This window comes from Gastrolobium bilobum, unplaced genomic scaffold (assembly GCF_033153095.1).
Source record: "Gastrolobium bilobum isolate Gb01-03AN ecotype WA unplaced genomic scaffold, APGP_CSIRO_Gbil_v1 utg26468, whole genome shotgun sequence".
NCBI lineage: Eukaryota > Viridiplantae > Streptophyta > Magnoliopsida > Fabales > Fabaceae > Gastrolobium > Gastrolobium bilobum.
In genome coordinates this window covers 48,434-60,436 of record NW_026898419.1, presented here as the reverse complement: position 1 = coordinate 60,436, position 12,003 = coordinate 48,434, and the positions used below count along the sequence as shown (strand labels likewise).

Here is a 12,003-nt window from a genome sequence, read left to right as displayed (position 1 = left end):
ATAATTATTAAAATAGTTAACAAAAACTGTTTGAATTGAAGTGCAAAAGAGGGGATAGCAATGAAGTTGGTAACATTGGGTGACATCATGGTATGGTTTGCCACAATGAGTGCAAACGACTTTGGGCTTGGAAGATTCAGTGCCATCCATAGAGGAGTGTTGACGTTGCACAGCAAAGCCTAAGGCCTCAGCAGGTTCTGCAGTGGAAGAGACTATAGACTAATGAGTTTCTTCTTGTGAGAGCATTGCAAAACCCAGTTCATGGTAGGAAGTGGGTTGGTATTCAAAATTTGGGTGCGCACATGACCGTAAGTAGCATGATCAAGACCCATTAGGAATTGATACACATGGTTCTGTTCTGTTTCATCAGCAACAGACTTTGTAAATTCGCAAGCAGCACCTGTTGTGCAACGGCGTAGGGACCGACTAGTCTCCAGTTCATCCCAAATGGCTCGTAGTTTGGTGTAGTAGTCTGCCATAGAGGAGCCATTTTGTCGTAGGGAGGACATAGTGCTTTTTAGTTGGAAAATACGAGGACCATTGGAGATGGAGAAACGTTCCTTCAAGTCATCCCATAATTATTTGGCAGTATCAAAACATTTAATAAATGGTTGTAATTGAGGATCAATGGTATTGTGGATCCAGCTATTCAACATAGAATTGCATAGAGTCCAGGCAAAAAACTCGTCGGATTTGTCATCCTTTGGGGCCATGATATCTCCGTCATGAAACCAAGCTTATTTTTGGCTTTGAGGGCAGTTTTGAGCAATTTAGCCCAATTGTCGTAGTTTGATTGACCACGGAGCAAGACAGTGGTAAGGAGAATACCAGGGCTATCAGATGAATGAGTGTAGAAAGGAGACCGATGGTCAGTTATTTTGAACGTTCTATCAGCCATGGTTCTTGGCTGAAAAAAATTGAAGAAAGAAGAAAAAATAAGGAAGCTAGATCGATAGGCTCATGATACCATAACAAAAACTGTTTGAATTGAAGTGCACACTTTTCATTTACAGATTGCAGCCTTACATAAAGACTTGATTACAAAAATCAGAATCTCCTAATAAAGGCGCCTTAAATAAAAAGGCTTGATTACAGATGATCAGAATCAAATAAAAAGGCTTAATTACAGATGATCAGAATCTCCTAATAAAGAGCCATTACAAACTGATCAGAATCTCCTAATAATCCTAACATATTAACATAATCTCCTAATAAAGGTGCCTTAAATAAAGGCTTGATTACAGATGATCAGAATCTCCTAATAAAGGCTTGATTACATATTGTTACAGCTTTCTTGATAATAGTTTAATGCTTATTCCGTAGATAAAGATTATCACCGGTTATTTCAAAATTAATATAATTTTAAAATAAATTAAAAATTATAAAAATGTCTTTCTTTCGATTTTAACATTACATAATTTTAGAATTATAGAAAATAAATTATTTTCGGTGACTAAATCATGATAATAAGGTGGAATTATCAAGTATTTGAAGTTTAAATTTAACTTATTTAAAAATACAAAATCTAAGATTGAACTTAACTCATTATAGTAATTAAGTTTAAATTTGAACTTGAAATTGAACTTGAACTTGTCAATTTAGTAAAACAAACAAACAAACTTAATCAAGTACTTAACAAATTAAGTTTGAAAAGAATAAGGTATAACTCAATTCTTTCTCATCCATAATTAGACAAATCCAAGAGAATTAATATCGTAACAATCCCGGTTCAGAGAGTAAAATGACGAAAACCCCCATTTTCTTCAAGAATATTCTCTTGAGAAATCCAAATTCAGCACCCACCAGTCGACCAGTACCAAATGTACCCTAACAAATAAGAAAGAGAAAGAGAGAGTGTTGTTTTGTTGTGTCGTGACTTATGATTGTGAATGTGAGCCACCATTTAAGACCATACATAACATACATAGTTTACATACGCATGCCACATGCCACATGCCACATGCGTGCTCAATAAGCCATTCCCAAATTCTTCATTAACCCTAGATCTTCATTCTTCAACCTCCTCCTCCCTTTGCGTCATTCCAACTCAACAAATCTCAACTCCATTCAAACCCCCATTGCTAGATCTAATCCAATTCAACAAATTTTGCCTGATCGCTTTGCAAATTCTTTATTTTTTTTTTATCTTTACTCTTTTTTGGCCTGAATCACTGTTGGTTTAGTCTTGTTTCTAAACAAGTTTGCTTCTTTTTACTTTAATTGTTCTAAATTCTGCATTTTCATTTTGTGGGGTCCCTTTGAATTGAGCTGTTTATTCGTGTTATTTCTTTTTTTAGATCTAGTTGTGTTGGGTTGTGCTTTATATGCTGTTGTAGTGGATTCTTGGTAGCGAGTTCTCATGGCAATGCCATCGGGAAATGTGGTAATACAGGACAAAATGCAGTTTCCAAGTGGTGGTGGTGGTGGTAGTGGTGCTGTCGGTGGTGGTGAGATCCACCAGCAACACTACCGCCAGCAATGGTATGTTGATGAGAGGGATAGTCTTATTGGTTGGCTGCGAAGCGAATTCGCAGCTGCCAATGCGATCATAGATTCACTTTGTCATCATTTACGTGTAGTTGGTGACCCTGGCGAGTATGATATGGTCGTTGGGACCATTCAACAAAGGAGATGTAATTGGACTCAGGTGCTGCTTATGCAGCAATACTTTTCGGTGGCTGAAGTGGTGTATGCACTGCAGCAAGTGGCTTGGAAGAGGCAGCAGAGGTATCTGGATCCAGTGAAAGTAGGTACAAAGGATGTTAGGAAATCTGGTTCAGGATATAGGCAAGGGCATAGGTTTGAGGCTGCAAAGGAAGGTTATAATTCTAGTGTAGAGTCTTATAGTCATGAGGCGAACACCGTGGTTGCTGGAGGTGCAGAGAAAGGCATTCCACTTGCTGAGAAGAGTGAAGAACTTAAATCTGATGGCAAGGTTGGGAAGATGGATGATAAGGGTTTAGCATCTGCTGAGGAGAAGAAAGGTAAACAATGAGTCAGTCGGTCTGTATGTTAAAATACTACAGCACGGTGAATCTTTGACCACTGGGTGAATGTTGTTACTTCAGATTGTCGCATTCATTATAATCCAAGTGATAGTGACATTACTGGATTGAACCTTTCTTTCTTGAAGCTAAACATGTTAAAAGCTTAGTTAGTAGATTGAGTTTCTGGTGCGTTTGTTATAATTAATTGACTCATCCTTGTATTATACTGAATATAGGCATTATAATTTGAGTGCACCATTGTGATTTAAATTAAAAGATAGCAGTTTTATTCAATTTGGCTTCTTTTGGTGCCCACTTTTGGTCTTCCAGATAGAGCCATATATTATTTTGTAGGGCCTGATAGCAACAATTTGTAGAAAATTCGGTGGAGATAATGAGATCATTTTATGCATGTGTTAATATCTAAGTAATTAGCAATGCCAACTTGGATAGGGGGAAAGTAAAGAACCTCTTCTTTCATAGACATTATGGAAAGGCTAGGTACTAGTGGGATATAGTATCATACTGGATTTTGTGGTGAAAGGCAACGATGGAAGTACCAATTGTTTCTGACAAAATATTTAAATTGTTGATCTTGAATCTTATAATTAAGGCTTCTTTTTTTGTTTGTTTCTTATGATCTTGTGTCTCCTGCTGTTCGATTAATGACAAGGGAATGGATAAGTTCACAGATCATTAGTACACTACCATTGCCTGCAGTCTATTAAATTTTTTGCTCTCTTGCTTTCTTGAGCAGATATTATAACAAAGCATCAAACTGATGGCAACTTGAAGAACTCAGGGAGTTCTCAAGGGTCTCTGTCCAACTCAGAATCCGAAGCTGTGGTTGTAAATGATGGATGCATATCAAATTCTAAAGGTTTTGTTCTTGCTGATTATGATTTGAGTGAAGATATATCTTATTGAACTTAAAGAGTAGAGGGCAGCAGACTATGCTAGTTGCATGCATGAAGTTTAGGAACTAAGTGAATAATGCTCAGACTCTGTACAGTTTACACTTTTTCCCCTGTCTTTGTCACATGCATGCAATATGCGTATAAATTTGTGTGCCGAATAGAAGAATCTAAGTACTTACTCCCTTGCTTGATTTAGACCATACCCAGATAGAGTCACATCTCATGTACTTATGGGATCAGAGTCAGCTTATAAACATAGTTTTCTATGCAGATTTCTTGTTCTATGTTTGTTTACCATTTAAACTTAACTCCTGTACAATGTTTTCCCAGCGAATGACTCACATTCTATGGAAACTCAACACCAGAGCCAAAATCTTTCTACCATAGCAAAAACTTTTATTGGCAATGAAATGTTTGATGGGAAGACGGTAGGGCCCTTTAAATAATTCTTCACTTCTCTTCATGTCATTGTTTCGGGTTGTGTATATACCTTCTCATAATTTTCTTCTTTTTAAGGTGTACCTTCATTTTATTTTAATTTTTTTTCATTTTCAGGTGAATGTGGTTGATGGATTGAAGTTGTATGAAGATTTATTTGATGGCACTGAAGTTTCTAAACTTCTTTCATTGGTCAATGATCTAAGGGCTTCTGGGAAAAGAGGACAATTTCAAGGTAAGTGTTCTATATGTTTGTTCTATCTTCATAATGGACGATTCTATCATGGTTTCTGTTAGGTATTTATTAGCATCCATTACTAGAAAGGTTAGATTAGTATGAATTAATCTTGGTTGGTATCAATTAGGAACAGCATTTATTGTCTTTACTGTTTTAGCATTTCAAATCTTTGTTATAAATGCTAAATGGTTGAAGGGAATAAGGAAGAAGAAATTACTTCTTTTCCTATAATTCTCTTATTCTCTTCTCTCTCTCTCGCAATCAATCAGTTGTTCTCATCTTTCTCTCTCCCTTGGACTTCAATAAAAATCCATTTAACATATTGGTGCTTTCATAGACTCTGACTTTCATCATGCCTGTGACACGGTCTCAAGAGAATGAGGAGGCCATAGCAGAATTATGCCAGATTTTCAGAGTTGTAGGCCTCTTTCACCATGTTCTGGAACAAACGACTGACAGTGGAAACCCTCATTGTTTTACTAGACAAGAGGGATGAGTCTCTCAAGGCCGACCTCCGACCCACAGCCCCAGCACCTGGTCTTCTGATACATGGTTCCCAGCGGCCGCCACCTTCCAATGAACTTGGCCCATTTATATTTGGAGGGTCTTTGTGCTGTGTAGGGCTACTCCCTACTGCCTCAGCCTGTCAAACAGGATCCACCTGACCCATTTCACATGCCACATGCTGCGTCTCGCTTGAGGACAAATCACGTTTGACGAGGGAAGGAGTGTTGGACATTTATTAGCATTCATTAATAAAAAGATTAGAATAGTACCAATTAATCCTGATTGGTATCAATTCGGGATAGCATTAATTGTCTTTACCATTTTAGCATTTAAATCTTTGTTGTAAAGGCCAAATGGCTGAAGGGAATAAAGAAGAAGAAGCTTCCTTTCCTATAGCTCTGTTTGATTACTGTTTTTAAAAACAGTTTTTTAGTTTTCAGAACAAAAAAAACAAAAAAACCCGTTTGGTAAGGCCTGTTTTGTAAAAAATGTTTTAAAACTGTAACTCTTTTTAGAATCAAATTTAGAGAATATGTCTGGGTTATTTTTGTTTTTTGTTTTGGTTTTTAATTTTCAAAACAAAAAAATCTCAAAAAACAACTGTTTCTATAACTATTCTACAAAATAGTTTTAAGAACAAAAAATCCAAAACACAATCAAACAAGCCCTATAATTCTCTGATTCTCTTCTCGCTCTCGCAATCAATCAATTGTTCTGACCTCTCTCTCTCTCTCCCTTCCTCTCTGACTTCAATAAAAATCCACTTGATAGCTTCCCTTTCCAATTTTACTTGATTGATAGTAAATAGGTGTGGCCATATACATGACAGCCTGATAGTACGGCCCAACTAAATAAGGACTGGCCAATCAAGTTATACACTAGAACAAGCACATGAGAGTATGGACCCCTGCTGAGTCAGCACTCAAAATGCTGCAGCAGAATATGGCTAAATCGAATGGGAATGTGGGGTGGTTAAATAAGGAGAGGAAGGTGGTTGTAGGCATTTTTGGTCATTTTTGGGTGTATTTGGACTGGCCTTGGGAGATACTCAGAGAATCTCTAAGGGCTCTGCTTTCATTCTTGTTAATCTTCCATTTTGCTATCTTGTTTCTGCTCATCTTCAGCTTTAATTTGCTGTCTCTGTCAAACTTGGTATACTGGACTCCATATTTTCCAGTTTAATGCTATGTTGTGCTGGTATTCTTTCCTTATTCTCTCTTATCTCTTGTTGAATCTATCACAGCCTCCCTGCCCATGTTCTCGAAGTTAGAGATTTTTGGGTAAAAAGGTGGTTGACTTGTATTTATTTTTCTGTCTTTGTTTTGTATTAGTAGTTGAATTGTCTTGGACAGAGAACCAGCTGGCACTATTTCTCAGTGACTAACAACTGTAGAGTAGTACATGAGTCATAAGTTATGACTTAAGTTTGCTCAATGTAAATCATACTTATTTTAATATACATTTTGTGACCCTTGTGATATTCATCTATATGCCTAAGAATATTGGTCTAGGTCTTATTATTTATTTATTTACTATGACAGTCACCACCATTAATTTTATGTTTGTAATGATAAAAATTTGTTGAGGAGCTGTGAGAACACATTAGCATACAACACAGGAATTGGGCAATAAGGTTTGCTAGGGACAAATGAGAAGAAGAGAGAGAAGGAGCACAAAGAATAGATATCACCCTATCACTGTATTTTATCTGACATTGGCGTGTTGGTTGATGCTCAATTTGATAACTGTGCACTTGCAATACATAAATGTTGATGTATCATTGTTAGAACTTATATCATCTTGCTGGTAAATAATTTCTGCTTTGTTGTCACCATTTCACAGATTATGTAAAACTATTTTTTTTAAAATATTTGTTAGTTTCTAAATATTTTTTGAAAGCAGGAAGTCAGACATATGTTGTTTCGAGAAGGCCCATGAAAGGGCATGGAAGGGAGATGATTCAATTGGGTGTTCCCATCGCTGATGCACCACCAGATGGTATGACGGGCCTCCAAAGGCATTTTATATCATGTGATCTTCTTTTGATACCAATCTACTATAGTTCACTCGTTTCTTATTTGCAGCCACGTTATCTGTCTATTACCACAGTGATAATGATTGTTTAAATTCCACAAATTGAATCTGGCAGATATAAATGCAGAACCCATCCCTTCCTCATTTCAAGATATTATTGAGCGCATGGTTTCCTCGCAAGTTATGACTGTGAAGCCTGATGCTTGCATCGTGGATTTCTATAATGAGGTTGATTCTTGATTTGTTGTATTTTGTATTTGGTTGGGTTTTATATATTGGCATCAAATTTGCTAAGGCAACCTGGTATCACAATTGTATATAGGGTGATCACTCACAGCCCCACAATTGGCCACCTTGGTATGGAAGGCCTGTTCATATCCTTTTCCTGACAGAATGTGAAATGACTTTTGGAAGAGTAATTGCCTCAGACCATCCTGGGGATTATAGGGGCACTCACACGCTTTCACTCATCCCGGGGTAATGCCGGTTGACCTTGTCTTTTTCTATGATAATGCATCTGATGTTTGTATTTTAATATTATTTTTGTGTATAGTATAATCTTTGCCTTGTGGATACCAATAAATTTGTGGCATTTTAATAAAGAAATGTCTTACTCTATAGAAATTATTAGTAGTCTAGGTTGTGGTTAGATCAGTCCTTAGTAGGTATTTGGTTGAGTAAATTCTTCCTGAGTGAATTGCCTTGATTGGCTTTATAGCATCTCCAAATGCACATGGACGAAGACATTTTTTTTTTTCATGAGTTTTTGTTTATGAATATATGGTTTTAGAAGTAAAAGATATTAGTTTCGAATTTTGTAATTGATAATATATTCCTTTATTTTACCTGCGTATGTCTGGAGACCTTATGCCTCAACTTCTATGAATTTTGGGTTTTTTTCCAATCAAAATAAAAATTCTATTTTAATGTGTATATTAACATCTGCAGTTCTTTGCATACAAATTCATTTCTCTCTTTCTTAGAGATGGCATCTATTTTTCTACTACATTATTAATTATTAATAATTGTAATTTGGCTCTGGTAACTTCATATGTAATTCACAATTGTTGTCTTTCTCATTGTTGTGTCTTCACAATTAGAAACCTTTCAAGTTTCAACTGTTACCTATTACAAGGAGCCCACTTGTCTATGAATGAGCTCCTGTGGAACTTAAGAAGTTTTTGATCATTCTGTTCATGGAGGTGATTGTTAAGTTGGAAAACCCTTGTAGGGCATGCTGACTTTGATTATTATAATATTAGTATTATTATTATTATTTTGGTGTGAGAGTAGGTTCTTGCAGTATTATTTATTGTGTATGATGCATTCTGGGTGTGCAGAATTCAGTATGTGAGGGAAGAGCTACATGTTTTGATGTCATACTTCAATCTGAAATTCGTCTACCCTTATTGAGATAGATTCTATGCTTAAAATCTGATTTGATTTTATGCTTTGGCTTCTGTAGGTCCCTTCTGTCTATGCAAGGGAAATCCACTGATTTTGCCAAACATGCTATTCCTTCAATCCGTAAACAACGCATACTTGTTACTTTCACAAAGTCCCAACCAAGAAAGTCACTGCCAAGTGATGCTCAACGTCTTGCTTCTCATTGGGGTCCACCATCAAGCCGATCTCCCAATCACATGCGTCATCATTTAGGCCCCAAGCATTATGCCACGGTTCCAACAACTGGAGTACTGCCAGCTCCGCCAATTCGACCACAAATTCCACCTCCAAATGGGATGCAGCCATTGTTTGTTACCGCTCCAGTTGTTCCTCCCATGCCATTTCCTGCACCTGTGCCTATCCCACCACCTGGTTCTGCAGGATGGACAGCGGCTCCGCCGCGGCATCCCCCTCCTCGAATCCCTGCTCCTGGCACAGGGGTCTTCTTACCTCCACCTGGCTCAGGTAATTCATCTCAACACTTACCAGGTCCAGGAGGTACTAATTTGACTGTGGAAACTCCAACCATAGTGGAAAAGGAAAATGGGAAATCAAATCATAATAGTACAAGTGCTTCCCCAAAAGGGAAAATGCAAAAGCAAGAATGCAATGGACATGTGGATAAAAGTCAAGTTGAGGCAGAGCAGGATAGCGATGACAAAGCTGCGGAAAACCATTGAGCTTTGCCTGGTTTTATATATATAAACAGAGAGAGAGAGAGAGAGAGAGAGAGAGAGAGAGAGAGAGAGAGAGAGAGAGAGAGAGAGAAAGCTTATCAAAGGAAAGGGGTAGGATGCGAACTTGACATGAGTTTGAAGCAAATGTAAAGCGCGGCAACATTCGAGATATCACCATACTGCTAAGGAGAGAACAAGGGAAGGTTGCAGAACTTTTTGGTTCTCTTCAAAATCCTTTGTTTGCTCCGATTCCTTTTTGTTGTCTTACTATATTAACTCTTTACGTTAAGGTAAACCCATTCTTAATTCTAATTTTTGCTTTTCCTATCTTTATTGTTATTATTACTATTATTTCGAAATTCATCTTGCTGCTGATATGCCTTGAAATCAATTTGAAGTTGGTGACGTATTCTATCGAAAATGAAATCATCAGCTTATTAAATGCGTGTTTGTATTAGTGGTAATATTTTTTTTGGACGGAATTTTTGAAAAATAATAATATTCTTCTCTAAAAAATAACTCTTACATTACCATACATAAATAACAGGTTCAGTGTTTCCCTCTGAAATCCATCGATTGGATAATTAGCAATACGGCGCAATTTTGGAAACCTAGAGTTAGAGGAGTTAAACACGATGTGTATGTCAATGTTCGAAAAATGTTTTTGTAGTCGAGGAATATAAATTGATAAAAATTTAAAAGATATTTTTGTTTACTTTCTTTTTTTTCTGATATACTATTTATTAAATGTAGTGAAATGAATTAAGTTATAAAATATATTTTTTCTAGAAATATTTCTTTAAGTATAGAAATACAAAAATATATTTTTTCTTTAAAAACAGGGCTATAGTTATCATGCACATTATGTTGTGTGGAAATTGAAGTCAATGGGATTCGGAGTAATAACAAACCGCTAGACATTATCAAAGCCAAAGCTAGAAGGAAATTAGCTATTACATCACTCCATCCAATACTAAACTCTTTGTCGACCAAGAGTCTAGTGTCAAATCTTACAAGATAAACTTTAGAATAAATATTTAGCTTTTGATATACATTTGAATCATAAATACTTATTTTAATATAAATTAAATAAAAATAAAGTAATTTGATCTCAATTATAAAATAAAATTGATGCAAACGATCATTTTAGAGTGTGTCCTATAGTATATTGGAATACGAGAGTGACGGAGTATAGTTATATAATCTTAACGGATTTAGCATGTTCAATCGAACAACTCACAATGACCTCCAGACTAATCTGATTATTTCTATTAGAATGCAGATAAATCGCGTAACGTGGACAACTCATTCAGTCCCGTTGTTGTTTAAATTTTTTATTTATTTATTTTTACGGATATGACGCTATATCATTTCTTTGTTTAAGTTTATCTTATCTGAGAATTTTTTTTAGTAGGTTCTTACTTGAGAAATTTACTTTATATTACTTTGTTATATTTAGTTGCAATGATAAATTACATTCTAATTTACTGATATACTGGGCCTTTCGCCTATATTCATATCATATTTTCTAGAAAATATTTTATTATCGCACAAATAATAAATTGTTCTTCTTTAATCCTGCTATAAGCCACCCTAAACCACCATGAGACAAAAGCGGATTCATATCTTTCTGATATTTTTATTGAATAAATATACAATTAAGTTGTGTTCTATTAAAAATATAAAATATATTTTTACTCTACTATATTTAGTTTGGGGAAGGATATTGTAATAGGGAAAAACATTTCTCAAGTTGCTTGAGACAATGTTATCTCCGGCCATTTCAAAACTACGTCGTTTTATTTATTTATTTTCTTATATTAATTGATTCACCTTTGAATGGTTATGATTCTATCTTTCTCTCTCTTCCTTTATTACCATTGATCCATCTTTGTACGTGTTATGGACCTGACAAAAGCCTACATTCTAGAAGGCCCAAATAGGGCTAACAACTAAGAGGGAATTAAGGAAACATTATTTAATTATGCTAATCCTACTACGACAGCAACGAATCAACAATTGGACCCCCAATGCTCCTGAGAGGCCCAAAAGTCCACTCCTGCTAGATAACCCATCTATAAATAAGGGGTTAAACCAATAAGGTACACACATTCTAAACCCTCTCTCTTAGCTTGTCACTGTGCATACACCCCACGCCTTGACTATGTCGTTATATTATTGTGCACAATGATCTGCTTATCTTTAGGGTACCTTTCCTATAGGTACCTGAGGGAGGGCAGACAGATTCTATATTAACATACCAATCTTTGATTGGACATATCGATCTATCAGATCGTAACATTGGCGCCGTCTGTGGAGAACGAGAAAATTCGATTCCCACCCAAATGGGGTAAAAGCGTTAAAGACGCCGACTAACCAAATCCTAATACAATGGACGCAAAAGGAAAAAATGAAGCTCATCAATAGCTCAAGGCGAACCGACTTCATAATCCGAGATACGAAAGCCAATCTCAACGAGCATGATGAAACCGAGATCAAGGTCGTAACCACCGTTGTCATCGGAATCGTGGTTGAGATCCAGACGAGATTGTGGCCGAGATCGAGGTTAAAAAGAAAGGGGCAAATCAAGCAAAGAGCTAAGTCTCCTTCCTTTTAAATTCTAAATTTACATGAAAAAGGAAAAAAAGGATCCATCTTTTCAAAATTTCATATCGATATCTGATAAAAAGATCCATCTTTTTAATATTTCATATCGATATCTGATAAAAGGATCCACCTTTTTAATCTTTCATATCGAT

The 12,003-nt window shown here is 36.1% G+C and overlaps 1 protein-coding gene across 1 annotated transcript; it reads left to right on the top strand.

Annotated features, from left to right (window-relative positions):
- The first annotated feature begins 1,883 nt into the window (after window positions 1-1,883).
- LOC133316109 (RNA demethylase ALKBH10B) lies at window positions 1,884-9,539 on the top strand. The gene is made up of 8 exons (XM_061517817.1): window positions 1,884-2,984; window positions 3,745-3,867; window positions 4,235-4,332; window positions 4,460-4,577; window positions 6,990-7,085; window positions 7,237-7,349; window positions 7,444-7,598; window positions 8,587-9,539. The coding sequence occupies exons 1-8, from the start codon at window positions 2,360-2,362 to the stop codon at window positions 9,245-9,247; spliced, it is 1,989 nt and encodes a 662-aa protein (XP_061373801.1). The 5' UTR covers window positions 1,884-2,359; the 3' UTR covers window positions 9,248-9,539.
- Window positions 9,540-12,003: the final 2,464 nt, after the last annotated feature.

Bases quoted from the DNA above. Each gene is read 5' to 3' on its own strand.
- LOC133316109 (XM_061517817.1), top strand. From the start codon at position 2,360: ATGGCAATGCCATCGGGAAATGTGGTAATACAGGACAAAATGCAGTTT. The intron at 2,985-3,744 runs GTAAACAATGAG...TTTCTTGAGCAG, and splicing joins ATCTGCTGAGGAGAAGAAAG to ATATTATAACAAAGCATCAA. The intron at 7,599-8,586 runs GTAATGCCGGTT...TGGCTTCTGTAG, and splicing joins ACGCTTTCACTCATCCCGGG to GTCCCTTCTGTCTATGCAAG.